Below are 22320 nucleotides of genomic sequence, written 5' to 3'. Positions count from 1 at the left end.
TTATTAAATGCCTCATTTTCCTTGGCTAAGATGATTGTGGCTTTCCTGCAGCAATCACATAATATGATAAATAAAATTATATTTTTCTCTTGGTGAACCATCTTTCCATCATGAGAATAAATGCTAGTAGTTCTTTAAAAAAAAAAAAAACTTCATGTATATATTTATTTTTAAGAGACTTTAAAAAAAAGCTTTTAGGGACTTCCCTGGTGGTCCAGTGGTTAAGACTTTGCCTTCCTGCAGAGGGTGCAGGTTCCATCCCTGGTTTGGGAACTAAGTCCTACATGCCGCGTGGGGGCGGGGGGGAAGGCTCTTTTAGGTTGAGAGCAAAATTAAGAGGAAGGTATGGAAATTTCCCATATTCCCCCACCTCCGCCTCCCTATTGTTAAATCCTCCACCAGGATGGTACATTAGTTACAATCGATGAACCTACACTGACACTGAAACCACTCATAGTCCATAGTTCACATCAGGGTTGACACTTGGTGTTGTACAATCTGTGCATTTGGACAAATGTATAATGACACATATCCATCATTATAGTATCACATAGAGTATTTTCACTGCCATAAAAATGCTCTGTGCTCTGCCTGCTCATCCCTCCCTCCTCACTAACTCCTGGCAACCAGTGGTCTTTTTAATGTCTTTATAGTTTTGCCTTTTCCAGAATGTCACAGTCTTGGAATCATATAGCGCTAACAGTTCTTTTAAGGTAGTTCTTCAGATTTATGGTATGTTGCCTTGTTCATTCATTTTAGTTGCTGAATGAGTAAGTGACAAAATATTTATCATTCTCCTTCTGAAGGGTAATTAGGCAGTTTCTCATTCTTATTTGGTAGAAAATTCTAGGTTGGATATAATTTTGCCTCAGGATTTTGAAGCTGTTGGTCCGGTGCCTTCTGGCTTCAATGTCAGCTATTGAAAATGTAATAAATACTTATATAGTGTTTATGAGGTACCTGGCATTGTCTCTACCTCTTGATATAACATAGTTCATTTAATATTTATAAAAGCATTCTACTTTGTTCTAATTATAGTAGATACTATTAGTTTTAGCCCCATTTTAAATATGGGAGAATTGAGGTACAACAGATCAAGTATCAGGACTTCCCTGGTGGTCCAGTGGTTAAGACTTTGCCTTCCATTGCAGACGGTGCAGGTTCAATCCCTGGTTGAGAAGCTAAGATCCCACATGCCTCACGGCTGAAAAACCAAGACATAAAACAGAAGCAATATTCTAACAAATTCAATAAAGACTAAGTATCTTGGCCCAAATCCTATAGCAGATGAACAGAAAGGCCCTTGACAGATGGGCACACAAGCTGATGGATAAATGCCTCCCCTGCCTGGCCTCCAGATCGACTATTCTCAGGTGTACCTCAGACGGTTTCTGAGGGGATGCCTGCCAGGATTAAGCTCCCCAGATTCCCATAGAATGGCCTGACCAAATCATGATTTCTCTTTCCACATCCCTTTGTCCTGCTTCTGGGGTCACTTCTTAAATAAACTTCATACTTGGGAGCCTTTGAGTCAGGCTTTCCTTGGGGGTGGGTGAGGTTGAGGGCAGGTGAAGAGTTGGTATCAGAAGTGCCCCAAGGAAGTGTGATCCACTTAACAGTCAGACAGTAGCAAGGACCCATTGCTGGTGGTAGGTGGAGTGGAGAACACCCTTGACATCACAGTTACCCAGACTCTCACTGCTTGGAGCAAAGTGCACTGAAAATGAAGCTTTCACGTAAGAGATGGATAAAGCCTTTGTATAGTATGTGCCGATGGTAATGACATGGATCACAGATTGACTAGTTTGGGTTAATTTAGAAGCTAATTATCAACTCGGTGCAGACTGTGAAAACTAGAAGACCTCCATGGCAGGATTAAAGAAGGTGTTATAACTTTGGCTCACAAACATTTTGGCCCGTGATTGAATCGTAACATGAGCTACAAAGAGGATTAATGTATAGCCTGACAGGCTTCCTGTGCAGATACCACAATCGCAATAGGAAAGGAGTAGGATGTTGACATCTGTCATGGGACATTTGGATGATAAACCTGAGAATCCTTTTTTAAATTATGAATTGTTTAATTATTTTATATTCATTTTTATTTGACTGCGTCAGGTCTTAGTTGCGGCACATGGGATCTTCATTGCGTCACGTTGGGATCATTCCTTGTGGTGCTCAGTTCAGTTCAGTTGCTCAGCCGTGTCCAACTCTTTGCCACCCCATGAACCGCAGCACACCAGGCCTCCCTGTCTATCTCAAACTCCCGGAGTTTACCCAAACTCATGTGCTTTGAGTCTGTGATACCTTCCAACCATCTCATCCTCTGTTGTCCCCTTCTCCTGCCTTCAATTTTTCCCAACATCAGGGAGTTTTCAAATGAGTCAGCTCTTCACATCAGGTGGCCAAAGTATTGGAGTTTCAGCTTCAACATCAGTCCTTTCATTGAACACTCAGGATGGATTGGTTGGATCTCCTTGCAGGCCAAGGGACTCTCAAGAGTCTTCTCCAACACCACACTTCAAAAGTATCAATTCTTCAGCGCTCAGCTTTCTTTATAGTCCAACTCTCACATCCATACGTGACTACTGGAAAAACCATAGCCTTGACTAGATGAACCTTTGTTGGCAAAGTAATGTCTCTGCTTTTTAATATGCTGTCTAGATTGGTCATAGCTTTTCTTCCAAGGAGCAAGCATCTTTTAATTTCATGGCTGCAGTCACCATCTGCAGTGATTTTGGAGCCCAAAAAAATAAAGTCAGCCACTGTTTCCATTGTTTCCCCATCTATTTGTCATGAAGTGATGGGGCCAGATGCTATGATCTTAGGTTTCTGAATATTGAGCTTTAAGCCAACTTTTTCACTCTCCTCTTTCACTTTCATCAAGAGGTTCTTTAGTTCTTATTCACTTTCTTCCATAAGAGTGGTATCATCTGCATACCTGAGGTTATTGATATTTCTCCCAGCAATCTTGATTCCGGCTTGTGCTTCATCCAGCCCAGCATTTCTTATGATGTATTTTGCATATAAGTTAAATAAGCAGGGTGACAATATACAGCCTTGATGTACTCCTTTCCTGATTTGGAACCAGTCTGTTGTTCTGTGTCCAGTTCTAACTGTTGCTTCCTGATCTGCATACAGATTTCTCAAAGGCAGGTCAGGTGGTCTGGTATTCCCACATCTTTAAGAATTTCCCACAGTTTATTATGATCCAAGCAGTCAAAGGCTTTGGCATAGTCAATAAAGCAGAAATAGATGATTTTCTGGAACTCTCTTGCTTTTTCCATGATCCAGTGGATGTTGGCAATTTGATGTCTGGTTCCTCTGCGTTTTCTAAAACCAGCTTGAACATCTGGAAGTTCATCGTTCACATATTGCTGAAGCCTGGCTTGGAGAATTTTGAGCATTACTTTACTAGCATGTGAGGTGAGTGCAATTGTGTGGTAGTTTGAGCATTCTTTGGCATTGCCTTTCTTTGGTATTGGGATGAAAACTGACCTTTTCCAGTCCTGTGGCCACTGCTGAGTTTTCCAAATTTGTTGGCATATTGAGTGCAGCACTTTCACAACATCCTCTTTAAGGATTTGAAATAGCTCAACTGGAATTCCATCACCTCCACTAGCTTTGTTCATAGTGATGCTTCCTAAGGCCCACTTGACTTCACATTCCAGGGTATCTGGCTCTAGGTGAGTGATAACACCATCATGATTATCTGGGTCATGAAGATTTTTTTTGTACAGTTCTTCTGTGTATCTTGCCACCTCTTCTTAATATCTTCTGCTTCTGTTAGGTCCATACCATTTATGTCCTTTATTGTACTCATCTTTGGATGAAATGTTACCTTCGTATCTCTAATTATCTTGAAGAGATCTCTAGTCTTTCGCATTCTATTGTTTTCCTCTCTTTCTTTGCACTGATCACTGAGGAAGGCTTTCTTATCTCTCCTTGCTATTCTTAGGAACTCTGCATTCAAATGGGTATGTCTTTCCTTCTCTCCTTTGCTTTTTGCTTCTCTTCCTTTCACAGCTATTTGTAAGGTATCCTCAGACAGCCATTTTGCTTTTTTGCATTTCTTTTTCTTGAGGATGGTCTTGATCCCTGTCTCCTGTGCTATGTCACGAACATCCATCTGTAGTTGTGATGTTCAGACTCTCTAATTTTGGGACTCCGGCTTAGTTGCTCTGAAGCATGTGGGACCTTAGTTTCCTGATCAGAGATCAAACCCATGTTCTGTGCATTGCAAGGTGGATTCTTAACCGCTGCTGCTGCTGCTGCTAAGTCGCTTCAGTCGTGTCCGACTCTGTGCGACCCCACAGACGGCAGCCCACCAGGCTCTCCCGTCCCTGGGATTCTCCAGGCAAGAATACTGGAGTGGGTTGCCATTTCCTTCTCCAATGCATGAAAGTGAAAACTGAAAGTGAAGTCGCTCAGTCGTGTCCCGTGTCCGACTCTTTGCGACCCCATGGACTGCAGCCTACCAGGCTCCTCTGTCCATGGGAGTTTCCAGGCAAGAGTACTGGAGTGGGTAGCCATTGCTTTCTCCATCTTAACCACTAGACCACCAGTGAACTCCCTAAACCTGAGAATCTTGAAACCCCAGACTCCCCTAAACTCTCTGGGCTGGCAGAAGAAGCTCCCCACCCCTTCCCCACAACCCTGGTGAGACAGAAATGCTTCATCTTCCCTAGATTCAGGCAGAGACCTCAAGAGAGACAGATACCTCTCATTATGATGTTTTCCTCCTTAAGCTCTGCCCTCACCTCCATCATTGCCTCCAGACTAATAACCAGGGTTAGGTCACAGCATGGCTTAAGCAAGAAAATACAGCCTGTATTTTATATATCAGACAAATTGCAATAACTACTGGCAGAAGCCAAGGGAGCACATTTGGGAGTGGATCTTGAAAATGCTGTAGTAGACAGGGCAGAATATACAACTGAAGGGGGGGAATTTTTTCATAATGGAGCACTCTCCTGTGATGTGAAATCCAATGGGGCCTGGGTACCGTGGCAGGGCACCTGTCACTCATTCTGTGCCACCTGAAAATGCACAGTGCAACAGATGGACAGTTCACTTTGGAATCTGCACCTGTGGGATCACGTATTGAAAACTGATCTGTATAAGGAACGTCCGCAGATTTTGGTAGCTGCAGGGGTCCTGGAACCAATATCCCTTGGATACTGAAGGACTGCTGTACTGAGACATTCTATGAGGCTCATTGGAAAATCCTTGGCATGATGATACCTACATCCACGGGATCCCCCATCAGCGAGGCATTTTTACACTGGCTTTCTCACCTCTGCCTTACTTTCCCCAGTTTCTCACTCCTGATTCCAGGGATTTACTATTAAACAAACTAGCTGTATAGGAGCTCCTTTCTCAGCTTTACTTTTGGAAATTAAGGAGAAGTACCTGGCCTGAGATAAAGTATTATTTGGAGAATAGGTTCCTTGGATTGATCTACCAATTTTCAGCATATTGGGGAATATTTCATATTCTTTGCATCTACCCTGCTTTGTTTTCCCAACATCTTCTTGTTGTTGTTCAGTTGGGAAGTCATATCTGACTCTTTGTGACCCCATGGACCGCAGCATACCAGGCTTCCCTGTCCTTCACTATCTCCTGGAGTTTCCTCAAACTCATGTCCATTGAGTCAGTGATGCTATCCAGCATCTCATCCTCTGCTGCCCTCTTCTCTTTTTGCCATCAATCTTTCCCAGCATCAGGGTCTTTTTCAGTGAGTCAGCTTTTCTCATCAGGTAGCCAAATATTGGAGCTTTAGCTTTAGCATCAGTCTTTCCAACATCTTAACTTGGATGCTAAACTCACTGGTTTTTCATTTTTTACTTTTGAATGTGTGCATTTAAGGCTGTACATTTCCCTGCTTTCATTACAGACCAGAGTGACCCCCATGGACTGTAGCCCACCAAGCTCTTCTGTCCATGGGATTCTGCAGGCAGAAATACTGCAGTGGGTTGCCATTCCCTTCTCCAGGGGATCTTCCTGACCCAGGGATCTCACCCAGGTCTCCTGCATTGCAGGTGGATTCTTTACCATCTGAGCCACCAGGGAATCCTTCATATTGGAGAACCGACAATTAACAATGTTATGATAGTTTCAGGTGGACATCAAAGGGACTCAGTCATACATATACATATATCCATTCTCCCCCAAATTCCCCTCCCATCCAGGCTGCCAAATAGTATTGAGCAAAGTTCCCTGTGCTATACTGTAGGACCTTGTTGGTCATCCATTTTAAATATAACAGTATGTACATGTTGATCCCAAACTCCCTAACTATATCTTCCCCCCATCCTTTTCCCTGACAACCATAAGTTTGTTCTCTAAGTCTGTGATTTGTTTCTGTTTTGTAAATAAGTTTATTGGTATCACTTCTTTTTAGATTCCACATATAAGGGATGTCATACCATATTTCTCCTTCTCTGTCTGACTTACTTCACTCACTATGACAATCTCCAGGTTCATCCACATTGCTGCAAATGGCATTACTTCATTCTTTTTAAAGGCTGAGTAATATTCCATTGTATATATCTATCACGTCTTCTTTATCCATTCCTTTGTTGATGGACTTTTAGGTTGCTTCTGTGTCTTGGCTACTGTAAACAGTACTACATCCCATAATTTGGTGTGTTGGCTTTTTACTGATTTTGTCTAAATATTTTGAAATTTTAAGATGATTCTTTGACCTATGTATTATTACTATTTGAAAGTGTGTTTAAGTGTAGGGGCAATTTTATAGTCTTTCTGTTATTGGTTTCTAGTTTTCCTGGTTTGCAATCAGAGAATAAGATCTATGTGATATCCATTCTGTAGAATCTGTCAGAACCTGTATAATGGAGTGGAACATGGCCAGTTTTTAGAGGTATTCTGAGTTGGCTTGAGAAGAATGTGTTGTCTTTTTCTGAATTGTGTTGTTCAACCCATTTTTTTTCTCATGTTTTGTCTCCCTGAGAGAAAGATGTGTTGACTGTATCAAATTTGTATACTTTGAAGTTATGTTGCTGTTTAGATTCATAATTTTTATCTGTACCTAGAAAGTTATTATTTTATTTACAATAGCCTACCCTTTATTCTGAAATGATTTTTTTATTTCTAATAATACTTCCTACCTTCGTGTCTGTTTTGTCTGATATTTTAAATTTTTCTTTTGGTTAGTATTTCCTTTGCATATAATTTTACATACTGTTACTTTCATCTTTTCTGTGTCATTTTATTTTACCTAATCTGTGAATTTCTGTCTTTTATCTCTAGTTTACGTATATCTATTTTAATGACTGATATGTTTGCATTTATACCATCTTATTTTGTGCTTTATTTTTAACTTTTTACTTACTTATTTTTACTTACTGTTCTCCACATTCTTTTCCTGTCTTCTGTTGAATGGGTTGATTTTTCTCTATTTTCTTTTCTCCTCCACTGGTTTATGAGTGTTTTTACTTTATAATGGTAGTCTTTTTTTTTTTCAGCTTTATTGAGGTATAATTGACAATGTTGTAATACATTTAAAGTGTACAACGTGATGATTTTTAATATATTTTACACCATGAAAGAATCCTCACAATTGAATTAATTAACACACCCATCACTATGGGGTCGCACAGAGTCAGACACAACTGAAGCGACTTAGCAGCAGCAGCAGCAGCACCTCATATATTACATTGGATGTCTTAACATTTAAACAGTGTAGGGACTTCCTTAGCAGTCCAGTGGTTAAGACTCTGCATTCCAATGTAGGGGGCTTGGTTTTGATTCCTGGTCTGGGAACTAAGATCCCACACAGTGCATGGTGCAGCCAAAAAAATAACACAACACTGTTGTTTAGTTACTCACCTGTGTCCAGCTTTGTGAACCCAGGGACTGCTTCACTCCAGCCTTCCCTATCCTTCACTATCTCCCAGAGCTTGCTCAAACTCATGTCCTTTTTCACCTTCATCAAGAGGCTCTATAGTTCCTCTTTGCTTCTGCGGTAAGGGAGATGTCATCTGCATATCTGAGGTTATTGATATTTCTCCCTGAAATCTTGATTCCAGCTTGTGCTTCATCCAGCCTGGCATTTTGCATGATGTATTCTGCATATAAGTTAAATAAGCAGGGTGACAATATATAGCCTTGATGAAACTCCTTTCCCAGTTTTGAACCAGTCTGTTGTTCCATATCCGGTTCTAACTGCTGCTTCTTGACCTGCATGTAGGTTTCTCAGGAGGCAGGTAAGGTGGTCTGGTATTCCCACATCTTTAAGAATTTTATGCACTTTGTTGTGATCCACACAGTCAAAGGCTTTGGTATAGTCGATGAAGCAGAAGTAGATGTTTATCTGGAATTCTCTTGCTTTTCCTGTGATTAAGTGGATGTTGGCAATTTGATCTCTGGTTCGTCTGCCTTTTCCAAATCCAGCTTGAACATCTGAAAGTTCTTGGTTCATGAACTATTGGAGCCTAGCTTGAAAGATTTTGAGCATTACCTTGGTAGCATGTGAAATGAGTACTTGTGCAGTAGTTTGAACATTCTTTGGCATTGCCTTTCTTTGGGATTTGAATGAAAACTGAAATTTTCCAGTCCTATGGCCACTGTTGAGTTATCCAAATTTGCTGGCATATTGAGTGCAGCAGCACTTTAACAGCATTATTTTTTAGGATTTGAAATAGCTCAGGTGGAATTCCAAAACCTCCACTAGCTTTGTTCATAATGATGCTTCCTAAGGCCCACTTGACTTCACATTCCAGGATGTCTGGCTCTAGGTGAGTGATCACACCATCGTGGTTATTTGGGTCATTAAAATCTTCTTTGTATAGTTCTTCTGTGTATTCTTGCCACCTCTTCTTAATATCTTCTGCTTCTGTTAGGTCCTTGCCATTTCTGGTCTTTATTGTGCCCATCTTTGGATGCAATGTTCCCTTGGTATCTCTAATTTTCTTGAGGAGATCTCTAGTCTTTCCCATTCTATTGTTTTCCTTTCTTTTATTTTTTCATTGTTTACTGAGGAAGGCTTTCTTATCTCTCCTTGCTATTCTTTGGAACTCTGCATTCAAATGGGCATATCTTTCCTTCTCCTCTTTGCCTTTCACTTCTCTTCTTTTCATAGCTATTTGTAACACCTCTAAGACAACCGTTTTGCCTTTTTTCATTTCTTTTTCTTCGGGATGTTTTTGATCACTGCCTCCTGTACACTGTCATGAACCTCCGTCCATAGTTCTTCAGGTTCTCTATCAGCTCTAATCCCTTGAATCGATTTCTCACTTCCACTTTATAATCATAGGGATTTGACTTAGGTCATACTTGAATGGTCTACCGGTTTTCCCTATCTTCTTCAATTCAAGTCTGAATTTTGCAATAAGAGGCTCATGATCTGAGCTACAGTCAGCTCCGGGTCTTGTTTTTGCTGACTGTATAGAGCTTCTCCATCTTTGGCTGCAAAGAATATAATTAATCTGATTTCAATATTGACCATCTGGTGATGTCCATGTGTAGAGTCATCTCTTGTGTTGTTGGAACATAACATAAAATAAATAGTACATATTTGACGTAACAATATATAAAAGTAGTTACTATTTCTACTGATCTTCTGAATAAGACAAGGAGTTGACATGCTTTAACTCTTATAGCTCCTGTTTTTTTCTTGTTATCATTGTCTGTTACTTTGGTCCAGTCTTGTTTTATTTTGCCCCTTTTGGTTGTATTTTCTGCAATTGTCATCAGCCTAATCTCTGTGACACTAATTCAGATTTTTGCACCTAAATTCTCTTCCTCAGTCTTCCAAAGGTAGTTCTAAGTTCTGCAATGGTTTTTTGGTTTTGTTTTCTGACTGTCATCAGTGGTTTTTTGGTTTTGTTTTCTTACTGTCATCAGCTTGCTTTTCTTCCTAATCCCTTGCTATATTGTCTTTCAATTCTTAATTCTTCTTTGGGTCCTTCTTTCATGGTGCTTACATTATATTTCATTTTTCTGGGGAGTACAAAGTGATCCTTGCTTAAATATTCTGCTGTTTTCTATAGTAAGTCTTTCCAATATGTATTCTTCATTTGCTTTTCTATTGGTTACATTGCTTTTCATTCATCATATATTTTGCAGAACTTTTGCATGATTTTTCTTCTGCTTACTCATCTTTGAAATAAATTATGCCTGTTTCTTTCTGCTACTTGCCAGGAATATTGTGAAAATCTTCGGTAATTCTTCCTTTTTATTTGCTTACTTGTGAAAATTTAGTTTTGCATTAAAGGCTTGCTATGGGATATTTTGGCTGTGCTTTGCTGGAGCGGCCATGAAGAGATATCTCACACCCAAGGTAAGAGAAACCCAAGTAAGACGGTAGGTATTGCAAGAGGGCATCAGAGGGCAAACACACTGAAACCATACTCACAGAAAACTAGTCAATCTAATCACACTAGGACCACAGCCTTGTCTAACTCAATGAAACTAAGCCATGCCCGTGGGGCAACCCATGATGGGCGGGTCATGGTGGAGAGATCTGACAGAATGTGGTCCACTGGAGAAGGGAATGGCAAACCACTTCAGTATTCTTGTCTTGAGAACCCCATGAACAGTATGAAAAGGCAAAATGATAGGACACTGAAAGAGAAACTCCCCAGGTCAGTAGGTGCCCAATATGCTACTGGAGATCAGTGGAGAAATAACTCCAGAAAGAATGAAGGGATGCAGCCAAAGCAGAAAGAATACCCAGCTGTGGATGTGACTGGTGATAGAAGCAAGGGCCGATGCTGTAAAGAGCAATATTGCATAGGAACCTGGAATGTCAGGTCCATGAATCAAGGTAAATTGGAAGTGGTCAAACAAGAGATGGCAAGAGTAACTGTCGACATTCTAGGAATCAGCTAACTGAAATGGACTGGAATGGGTGAATTTAACTCAGATGACCATTATATCTACTGCTATGGGCAGGATTCCCTCAGAAGAAATGGAGTAGCCATCATGGTCAACAAAAGAGTCCGAAATGCAGTATTTGGATGCAATCTCAAAAACGACAGAATGATCTCTGTTCGACTCCAAGGCAAACCATTCAATATCACAGTAATCCAAGTCTATGCCCCAACCAGTAATGCTGAAGAAGCTGAAGTTGAACAGTTCTATGAAGACCTACAAGACCTTTTAGAACTAACATCCAAAAAAGATGTCCTTTTCATTATAGGGGACTGGAATGCAAAAGTAGGAAGTCAAGAAACAAATGGAGTAACAGGCAAATTTGGCCTTGGAATACGGAATGAAGCAGGGCAAAGACCAATAGAGTTTTGCCAAGAAAATGCAGTGGTCATAACAAACACCCTCTTCCAACAACACAAGAGAAGACTCTATACATGGAAATCACCAGATGGTCAACACCGAAATCAGATTGATTATATTCTTTGCAGCCAAAGATGGAGAAGCTCTATACAGTCAGCAAAAACAAGACCATGAGCTGACTGTGGCTCAGACCATGAACTCCTTATTGCCAAATTCAGGCTTAAACTGAAGAAAGTAGGGAAAACCACTAGACCATTCAGGTATGACCTACATCAAATCCCTTATGATTAGACAGTGGAAGTGAGAAATAGATTTAAGGGCCTAGATCTGATAGATAGAGTGCCTGATGAACTATGGAATGAGGTTCATGACATTGTACAGGAGACAGGGATCAAGACCATCCCCATAGAAAAGAAATGCAAAAAAACAAAATGGCTGTCTTGGGAGGCCTTACAAATAGCTATGAAAAGAAGAGAAGCCAAAAGCAAAGGAGAAAAGGAAAGATATAAACATCTGAATGCAGAGTTCCAAAGAATAGCAAGAAGAGATAAGAAAGCCTTTTCAGCAATCAATACAAAGAAATAGAGGAAAACAACAGAATGGAAAAGACTAGGGATCTCTTCAAGAAAATCAGAGATACCAAGGGAACATTTCATGCAAAGATGGGCTTGATAAAGGACAGAAATGGTATGGACCTAACAGAAGCAGAAGACATTAAGAAGAGGTGGCAAGAATACACAGAAGAACTGTACAAAAAAGATCTTCACAACCCAGATAATCACAATGGTGTGATCACTGACCTAGAGCCAGACATCCTGGAATGTGAAGTCAAGTGGGCCTTAGAAAGCATCACTACGAACAAAGCTAGTGGAGGTGATGGAATTCCAGTTGAGCTATTCCAAATCCTGAAAGATGATGCTGTGAAAGTGCTGCACTCAATATGCCAGCAAATTTGGAAAACTCAGCAGTGGCCACAGGACTGGAAAAGGTCAGTTTTCATCCCAATCCCAAAGAAAGGCAATGCCAAAGAATGCTCAAACTACTGCACAATTGCACTCATCTCACATGCTAGTAAAGTAATGCTCAAAATTCTCCAAGCCAGGCTTCAACAATACGTGAACCATGAACTTCCAGATGTTCAAGCTGGTTTTAGAAAAGGCAGAGGAACCAGACATCAAATTGCCAACATCCACTGGATCATGGAAAAAGCAAGAGAGTTCCAGAAAAGCATCTATTTCTGCTTTATTGACTATGCCAAAGCCTTTGACTGTGTGGATCACAATAAACTGTGGAAAATTCTGAAAGAGATGGGAATACCAACCACCTGACCTGCCTCTTGGGAAATTTGTATGCAGGTCAGGAAGCAACAGTTAGAACTGGACATGGAACAACAGACCGGTTCCAAATCGGGAAAGGAGTACGTCAAGGCTGTATATTGTCACCCTGTTTATTTAACTTATATGCAGAGTACATCATAAGAAACGCTGGACTGGAAGAAACACAAGCTGGAATCAAGATTGCCGGGAGAAATATCAATAACCTCAGATATGCAGATGACACCACCCTTATGGCAGACAGTGAAGAGGAACTAAAAAGCCTCTTGATGAAAGTGAAAGTGGAGACTGAAAAAGTTGGCTTAAAGCTCAACATTCAGAAAATGAAGATCATGGCATCCGGTCCCACCTCTTTATGGGAAATAGATGGGGAAACAGTGGAAACAGTGTCAGACTTTATTTTTCTGGACTCCAAAATCACTACAGATGGTGACTGCAGCCATGAAATTAAAAGATACTTACTCCTTGGAAGGAAAGTTATGACCAACCTAGATAGCATATTCAAAAGCAGAGACATTACTTTGCCAACAAAGATTCGTCTAGTCAAGGCTATGGTTTTTCCTGTGGTCATGTATGGATGTGAGAGTTGGACTGTGAAGAAGGCTGAGGGCTGAAGAATTGATGCTTTTGAACTGTGGTGTTGGAGAAGACTCTTGAGAGTCCCTTGGACTGCAAGGAGATCCAACCAGTCCATTCTGAAGGAGATCAGCCCTGGGATTTCTTTGGAAGGAATGAAAGCTGAAACTCCAGTACTTTGGCCACCTCATACGAAGAGTTAACTCATTGGAAAAGACTCTGATGCTGGAAGGGATTGGGGGCAGGAGGAGAAGGGGACAACAGAGGTTAAGATGGCTGAATGGCATCACTGACTAGATGGACGTGAGTCTGAGTGAACTCCGGGAGTTGGTGATGGACAGGGAGGCCTGGCGTGCTGCGATTCATGGGGTCGCAAAGAGTCGGACACGACTGAGCGACTGATCTGATCTGATCTGATGGGATATTTTTGTTTCATTATTTATCTGCTTGTAGTTTAGGTTGTATGGAATGTAGAGGTAGGGAAGAGAAACTGAGGACAGGAATATGACTGGTTTGGCACATATAACATCCACCCTCCAATTCTGTTGAAACTCCTGGAGTTCTACCCAGCTTTACAAACTCTGAAATTAGGCAGGATAATCAGTGTTTCAAGAACCATTTATTTATTGAACATTCATTTTTCTTTAGTAAAGTGATTTTAATCATTAGTGAGAAAATTCTTTTTTATCATCTCTTTAAGATTAGCTCTACTTAGGGACTTCTGGTGGTCCAGTGGTTAAGACTTCACCTTCCAATGCAGGGGGTGTGGGTTTCATCCCTGGTTAAGGAGCTAAGATACCACTTGCCTCATGGACAAAAAGCCATAAACATAAAACAGAAGCAATATTGCAACAAATTCAATAAAGACTTTAAAAAAAGATTATCACTGACTCTAGGTCATCATTCCTAGATGTAATGACTAGAAAGCTGTGTTCAATGCAAGCAGAAATACTGGTCACCATCTCTCTTTTAACTCCGTAGCCCTGGTCAACCCCACTGTTGGCTGCTTATTTTTGTTGGGTCCTACTCCCAGCCTTTCTTTGTCTAAACTGAGTACTAGTAGAACCTTCAAAACCTTCTCCATTTCTTTTCTATAAATGTAAGTCATAAATAGGGGAGCTGAGTCTTGAACTTAGTATTCTTGTCCAATTAGTTCATCTTTAGCAGGCATTCTTGGGGACTCATGGAATGGGATTGTGGCCATTTTATAGTTTCAGGATAAATGCAGAGTTTCATCTCTCTTTTTTTGGTCCTTTATGACCTTTTACTGGAGAAGGGAATGGCAATCCATTTCAGTATTCTTGCTGGAGAATTCCATGGACAGAGGAGCCTGGCCACTTACAGTCCATAGGGTCGCAAAGAGTTGGACACAACTGAGTGACTAACATGCAGACACACACATGACCTTTTAAGTGGATTTCAGGGAAATAATTTTTAGAAGTTTAGATACTTTTCATATTAAATTCTATTTTTTACTGTGAATAATAACTTTTGGGGAGTAGTTTTAGTTGTACTACAAATTGCTTTATATATATATATATATATATATATATATATATATATATATAACCTAAATGTCATTTGTATATCATCCTAAGTATTCTTATCTTTAAAGTTAAAATGACTTTATATATGGAATTGCTTTGATATTTAAAATATTCAATTAGTAATAGGAAAAATCTACAATAAAATATATTTGAAAATATAGCTCCCTCCACAAGGTTGTTGACTTCTTGAAGTTATTTCTACTTTTATTTATATCCTCGGATTTGTCAAAAATATATAGCCTTGCTGTCCTTATGAATTCCCTCCCCCAAGGAGTAGTTTAATATTTATGAATCTGCCATTGTCCTGCAGTCCTCACAAATCTCTAAAATTACTAAAACCAATCAAGCAGCCTGAAGACATCAGAAACCATCTTTTCTAGACAGGGAGATAAAAATGTCACCCAAATGAAGGAAAAATTCTTTGCCACATCAATTTTCCGTGTTTCTCAAGGCACTCTTTCTTTCCCTTCTATTGAAAGTTTCCATTTGTGTATTCCAGTAGATGTAATAGACACTTGATAGTTGGGATTTTTCATGAATCCTCAAATCCATGCAGAGAAAAATACTTAAAACCCTACACCCCAAAATGAGAAACAACTTCCAGAAAGATTTTCAATGACTGGGACATTTTTTATAAATCAAAACTCCCCCATCATTTTTATAAGTTATTTGATGAACGTAAAGGCACTTGTAATGATGAATTAAAAAATAACAAAGGCAAAGCTGGGTAAACTGGGAGAGGAAGATAGGTTCATGCACCAGCCTGGGCTTCTGCAACTCACCTTGAGTTTCTAAGGGTTCGGATCTTTGGGGCTGCTGATCAAATCTGTGACTGTTGTCACCAAATGTACATACTCCCAGTTTTGGTTCTGTGGCTGATAATATTTAAGGAATCATGTTTTTGTCAGGTTCTTTGATCTCTCAAGGATAAGCAAGATAATTCATATTTTACCAACCAAAGTCTTCAATTACAAACCTGGTGGTAAATATCCCTATTGTCAAATTTTAACCCTTGGTTCAGAATTCCCATTGCAAATTTACACTTGGTTTTCCAATTAAAATGGGCTTTTGTGAGTCCCCTGCTGACAACCATTGGCTTGATAAAAAGTAACTTCATTTGCAGCAAGGGTGTTTAGGGAGCCCAGTGCAAGGCTGACTCTTCTGCTGTTGCCTTGAGCCCAGCTGTGCTGAAATATTAAACTTTAGTAAATTAGGTGAAATTGCAGCTTCCTGGCTGATACAATAATGCCCTTTACTTTTTTTCTGCAAGCCATCTTCAGTGTGAGCTGTCTGCACAATTCTGCTCTAAGAGAAAGAAAATTCAGACTATCTTCCAAATCCAGACAACTTTTCCATTTTCAAGTTAATTGTGCCCTATTGTACTTATCTAATAATGCATGAACTTTCAAACACATATAATTGGATTATTATTCTAGCACTATCTGAAGATGGCATTATTTTATCATGTCATCCTCAGATAAGCAGCTAGATCCCTGAAGACCCCTAAGATATCAGTCTTAAGTCACAGTAGCAACTTTTTCTTTATTGATCGAACATATTTTAACAGCAATAGCGTTCTATGGAAGGAAATCCTGTTTCTATTAATAGTCACATTTATCTTCAGATTTTTTTCTTTTTCTCTTTAAGAAAAGCATGAATTCTGAGGTGTTTTATATGTTGACCACACATTTATCGATCAACTATTATGTGGAAAGTTCTGGTGTGTTTTCACCCAAGCATTTTTAGTTGGAGTAAATGCAGAATTAGTAGAAAGGAAGTAGGCAGCCTTGCATTTCTCTTCTTGATACATGTTGTGATTTCTCCTGTGATGAAATCACTGGCGACAGCTTTATTGAGCTGTCTGAGCTACTGGCTTCTTAGAGGCTCTCACATTGGTTTTTCAGGTTAAGACCTTATGCCTCTAGGAGAGTCCAGTTGAAATATATTTTTTGTTTTTTGGGAAAGTTAATGCACTAAAACCTATGAAAGCACTTTTATCAAGGTCTTCACAGGATTGTAGAGGTCAAGAGTTGCTGTTGGGAAAAATCTCAAATATATATAGAAGTAGACTGAATATTCCATTGAGCCCCTGTATAACCACTACGGGGTTTAGGGTTTATAGATGTTCTTCGAGTTCAAAGTCAGGGCAGCCTGAACAGGAGGGGAGTTTGGAGGAGAACTGGATACATGTATATGTATGGCTGTCCACCTGAAACTATCACAACATTGTTAATTGGCTATACTCCAATACAAAATAAAAAGTTGAAAAAAGAGAGAGTTCGGCATCAGGAGCAAAACCCAGGGAGGTTGCAAAGTACGGCTTGGGGCCACGTGAAGACAGGATAGTTTAGGGTCTAAAAAGTAATTAATGGTCTACCCTTAATAAATAACCGGGAAACCATACTATCTCACATTGTCAGGAGTTCACTCTTTTCTGCTGCTGCAGCTGCTAGGTCGCTTCAGTAGTGTCCGACTCTGCGCGACCCCATAGAGGGCAGCCCACCAGGCTCCTCTGTCCCTGGGGTTCTCCAGGCAAGAAGAACACTGGAGTGGGTTGCCATTTCCTTCTCCAACGCATGAAAGTGAAAAGTGAAAGTGAAGTCGCTTAGTCGTGCCTGACTCTTAGTGACCCCATGGACTGCAGCCCACCAGTCTCCTCCGTCCATAGGATTTTCCAGGCAAGAGTACTGGAGTGGGGTGCCATTGCCTTCTCCATCACTCTTTTCTAGTACACGATATACTAACTAATCAATGACATGCTAACCAGTATGATCCAGCCCAATATTAATTACAGCGGGAATCTGCCAACTTTTTCTGAAAAAGGCCAGATAGCCAATAGTTTAGGCTCTGTGGGCCGTGTGATCTTTGGGTCCACGACTCAGTTTTGCCTTTGAAGCGCAAAAGCGGTCCTAGATCCATGCAGTCACACACACATAATACAGAGGAATGGACAAAAAGAATGAAACTTCACAAAAACGGGCCGGGGAAGAAATTGGCCTGCGGTCGGTAGTTTGCCGGATCCCTAAAGATTGCCTGGTCCCTGGAAATCCATTCGCCGTGCATCTGAATCTGCCTTCAAACACCTGGAGGCTCCTCTCAAGTGCCCAGCAGCCTCTCCGCGTGGGACGATCCCGCAGAGCGACTACAGTTTGCAAAGTTTTTGAAGTGGGCCCTTTCCTGTCTCCTCTTCTGCCTCTCGGAACCGCAGCCCTCCTCCGCAGGGGCGCAGAGCCAAGTGCGGTCAGCCCGAGTGGGCTGCGTGGGCATCGGGGAAGAGCGTACGACCGCTCGGGGGCAGGTGAGGGCGCACAAAAGTTGGAGCCCAATCAGCGAGGCGTCCAGCTCCCGAGCCCCAACCTTCAGGTGACCCCGCGCGGCGGCGGCAGAAGCAGCGGCGGCAGCGGAGGCGACCAGCGCCCGCAGCAGCTCGGAGCGCCTTCGGGAGAAGAGGCGAGCCGAGCGCCGCTTCACCGCCAGCCAAGCGCCGGACGCCGACAGCGATCCGGGCTGGGAGGGAGCCGGGGGCGAGCTGGGACGTGGCTGCCACCTCCGCCCGCAGACGCCGGGCGGGCCCGGCCGGTGGCGCCTGAGAGTGCGGGCCCGCGGCGCGCGCCCCCGCCTCCCCTCCGCGCCGCCCTGAACGCTGGAGGTGTGTGTGGCTGCGGCGGCAGCGGCTGCGGCGGCAGCAGCAGGAGCCGCGAGTCGGGGCCGCCCGGGCTGTGCTTCGCCGGGGCAGCAGCGGCGGTGGCTGCGACCGCGCCGGTGGTTCAGGATGCGGCCGGGGGGCGCACTGTTCGCCCTGCTCGCCAGCCTGCTGCTGCTGCTGCTGCTTCGCCTGCTCTGGTGCTGGACCGACGCGCCCGCCCGTTCCAGGTACCCACTCGCCCGCCGCGCTCGGGCCGCCCCGCGTGCCGCGCACCTGGGGACCCTAGCCGCTCCGCCACTCCTCTCGGGTGCGCAGACTTTGGCCGGCTGCGAGGACTAGTCGACGGGCAGCGGCGGCCTAGGGGTGGGGTGGGACGGGGGAGTCCGGGAGGCAGCGCCGGATGAGTGGGAGGTGTCGCAGGGGCGACCCTAGCACCGACTGGACACCGACTAGGGCGGAGGGGAACCGGCATGGGTGGCGAGGGAGCTGCGGAGCCGGACTTGCCGTCGGGTCACCCGAGCTCTCCCTTCTTTCTCTTCCTTCCCGCCCTGAGCCGCTTCAAACTCCGGGGTTGGGAAGCTGCGCCGCGCGAGCCAGGGTTCGCTAGGATGCCCTGGCCGCCTGGCTGCGAGCGCGATGCTGAGCCCGGCTGCCAACTGCTCCTCAACTTAGTTTTCTTCACGGTTGTGCAGGTTCTTGGTGGAAGAAAGCAGGGAGGCCACCCACAGCAGCCCCGCTGCTCCAAGGAAGCTCCGGAGCTCGGCGACCCTGCCCCCGCGCACGGGGAACAGGTATCCGCGGCTCGGGGATGGGGCGCGGCTGCACCCGCAGGACTCGCTTGGGAGTTGTCTGCTTGGGACCACACGATTGTGTGGATTTGTGTGTGTGTGTGTGTGAGAGAGAGAGAGAGAGACAGAGAGAGAAAGGATGCGTGTGCATACACGCGCGTGTAACTATCACACTCGCTCGACCTCCCCTGTAAAGCCTGTCCCTCCGTGTGGATGTTCATCGAACCAAGGGAGATATGAAAACAGCTGCACTTTTAAAAATGGGTGCCGAGTTCCCCTCGCGATAATGGTGTGTCGAAAACCCGGAGAAGCAGCTCAACCTGTGTGTTGAAGGATTTGGTTGGTTTGCTTTCTGTCTTCCTTTCAAGTGCACGGGTGTGAGATTCACGTTTGGGAGCACAGAATTCTGTGCTCACTGTTGGGAATGTTTTTGTCCTTAGTGAATGGAGACTTTTTTTTTTAAACCCCTTTGGACTCTCAGAAGTATATATCCATGTGCAATGATTATTTGAATTTTATCGGGGTTTTTTTTTTTGCCTATTATAAAAGTAATCCATTCTTAGTGCAGATAGTTAGATGATATGAGAAATGTATTTAAAAATATTCACTCAGAGTTCCACCATACAGAGATCACATTAAGGTTTTGGTCTATATTCTTCTAGTAGTTTTTCTCATGTACACACGTTTTTGAAATATACTTAAGATTGTATATTGTATTTTGTTCTGCCTTTTTTCCCTAAAAAATCATATACATATGCATGTCATTTATTTTTTTGCAAAGCATTGCTTTTAATTGTTGCGTAATTTATCATATGAATGTGCCATAATCTGTTTTTTAGTCATTTAGATTGGTTTCTGTTTTGTTGGCTATTAATAATTCTATGAAGTACATCCCTGTATGTAAATCTATATATTCATTTTCAGTTCTTCAGGATGGACTGATACAAGCTGAATGATTGGGTCATTTAGTATGTGCATTTTAAGTTCTAAATATTAATACATTTGGCCAGTTGCTTCCTGGATGAGTTGAATCAGTTTACATTTTCACCAGCAGACTCTCCTGCTTTGAGCCTCAGCCTTGCTAGTAATTTGGGGGCAATTTTGTATACTGTCTCTTTTCGTCTGTGTATCTCTTTTGAATGCCTTTTCCTCTATGTATGTTTCTGTATGTCCTTGCCTCCCAGACCATCTTAATCTTCTGATTAGGTGACTTAAGGTTTCCCTGTGGGCTTTGCAGGCAGCGCTAGTGGTAAAGAACCTGCTTGCCAATGCAGGAGACATAAGAGTTGCAGGTTTGGTCCCTGGGTTGGGAAGGTCTCCTGGAGGCAGGCATGGCAACCCACCCCAGTATTCTTGCCTGGAGAATCCCATGGACAGAGGAACCAAAGGGCTACGGTCCATAGGGTTGCAAAGCGTTGGATTCAACCTAAGTGACTTAGCACAGACGCCAGCACTTGCAAGGTTCCCATGTAGTTCTGCATGAGCATCAGAAGGGTCTGGGGAGCCAGGAAGAAATTTTTGAATTGCAGAACAGCACTGTTTCCTGCAATCCTCCTATTGGAATTTCACAGCATATCAGAGGCACCAAAAAATCCTGGAGTAACAAAGCTTTAGAGAAAAATATTGGCCTTTAGTTTTATTTGTTGGAGGGTTGCATATTATAGGTAGCAGTTTTCCAGTGAATTGGGGAGCATTTTCCGAGTCCTATTAGAGTTATATATTCTGGCATTGTCCCTTGAGATAAGTTAGAAAGAATGTACTAATTAAGTCATCTGGTCATAGCCCTTTTTTGAGGTAATTCTTTGATGAATTTTTCAGCTTCTGTTGAAGTACTTCTTTTCTGTCTGGCATACTTCTTGAGCTAATATAGGTAATTCATATTTTTTTCGGAATGTGGTCCATTCTATTAAAATTTTAAAATTGGTACCAATCTGTTGTATTTTTAAAAACCTGTCTTTTGATCTGTTTTATATCATCTTTATCACTTATGATTCATTATTTATGTGGCAGGGATACAAATTTTAATCCATACTACTTGGTTATGTAGAGAAATTGTAATTTCTTGATTTTTTTCTGTAGCTGATCAGATCTTCTCCCATGAACCCCAACTGTAGGTAATATGTATAAGTAATAATATAATACTACTAAAAGCAATCAGGATAGCCAGCACTTATTGAACCCTTATTATAGACACTGATCTAAGTATTGCTTGGCCAATAAATTTGTTTGTGTTGGAAAACATAAACAAACTTTTTGGCCAATCCAGTACTTTATATTTATAGCTCACTTAATCTTTAAAAAAATGCTGAGAAAAACTCTTATAATCCCTATTTTATAGATAAGTGCCGACTTAAAAAAATGCACAATGTGAGAGTTGCAACTTAAGCTTTATTTGGGGCAATACGAGGACTGCAGCCCAAGAGACAGCACCTCAGATTGCTCTGAGAAACTGCTTCAAAGAGATGGGGGGCGGGGGAGGACAGTATATATGTGATCTTGGTAAAGGGGGAGTACATGCAATCAAGCACATTTATTTTTTAGAAGGTTTCTGCTGGTCCCATGAAGCTTCTGCTAGTCATGAGAAACAGTTGTCACCATCAAGGATTAGTGTTTTTATAGATATAAAAAGTACTCTGTGCTTCCAGGAAACTGGCAGGACAGGTCTTCAAACAGTTAGATATTCTCAAGAGCTGATTTTAAGAACCCAAGATGTAAGAATTGGGCTCATAAAATCAGCTCTTGAGAATATCTAACTGTTTGAAGACCTGTCCTGCCAGTTTCCTGGAAGCATAGAGTGCCTCATTCCTGCTCTCCACCCTAAACTCCTTCAGGGTGTATTGGAGATCACCAGCTCCTGCAGCACATGATTTAATCCTTGTAGAGGTAGGTGGCAAGCACCCAGGGCAAATGCCAATTTGTGGTCAACATGAGGAAACTGAGGTGCAGGGAGACAGAATAAACAGCCCAAATTCAGAGTTGACAAACTGGACCCAGGAGTCATATCCAGGCCATGTGGATCCAGACCCCTACACTTAATCACCCTGCTGTGTAGTCTTTCACAGGTGCTGGGCAAGATAGAGTGTGTGTGTGTGTGTGTGTGTGTGTGTGTGTGTGTGTGTGTGTCCAGGTTAAAGCTTAGTCAGGTGTGCCAACTTAAGCAACTCTTTCTGGTA

General features: G+C 42.2%; 1 protein-coding gene across 5 annotated transcripts in view; it reads left to right on the top strand.

The window, feature by feature from the left end:
- ST8SIA6 (ST8 alpha-N-acetyl-neuraminide alpha-2,8-sialyltransferase 6) overlaps nt 1-22320 on the top strand; it is a 300498-nt gene that overhangs the window by 118510 nt on the left and 159668 nt on the right. Inside the window, exons 1-2 of one of the 5 annotated variants that reach the window (XM_070800887.1) lie at nt 18414-18586; nt 19052-19150. The exons of 2 other annotated variants lie outside the window; for them this stretch is intronic. In XM_070800887.1, coding sequence (XP_070656988.1) covers nt 18486-18586; nt 19052-19150 — 200 coding nt within the window. In that variant the 5' untranslated portion in view covers nt 18414-18485. Of the gene's footprint in view, nt 1-18413; nt 18587-19051; nt 19151-22320 lie in introns of those variants that run through there. 2 more of the 5 variants (XM_070800886.1, XM_019973321.2) reach the window with 2 other exon arrangements.

Source organism: Bos indicus, chromosome 13, assembly GCF_029378745.1.
Source record: "Bos indicus isolate NIAB-ARS_2022 breed Sahiwal x Tharparkar chromosome 13, NIAB-ARS_B.indTharparkar_mat_pri_1.0, whole genome shotgun sequence".
Lineage (NCBI taxonomy): Eukaryota > Metazoa > Chordata > Mammalia > Artiodactyla > Bovidae > Bos > Bos indicus.
The sequence above is the reverse complement of the archived record's forward strand: the minus strand, read 5'-3'. Positions and strand labels throughout refer to the sequence as shown.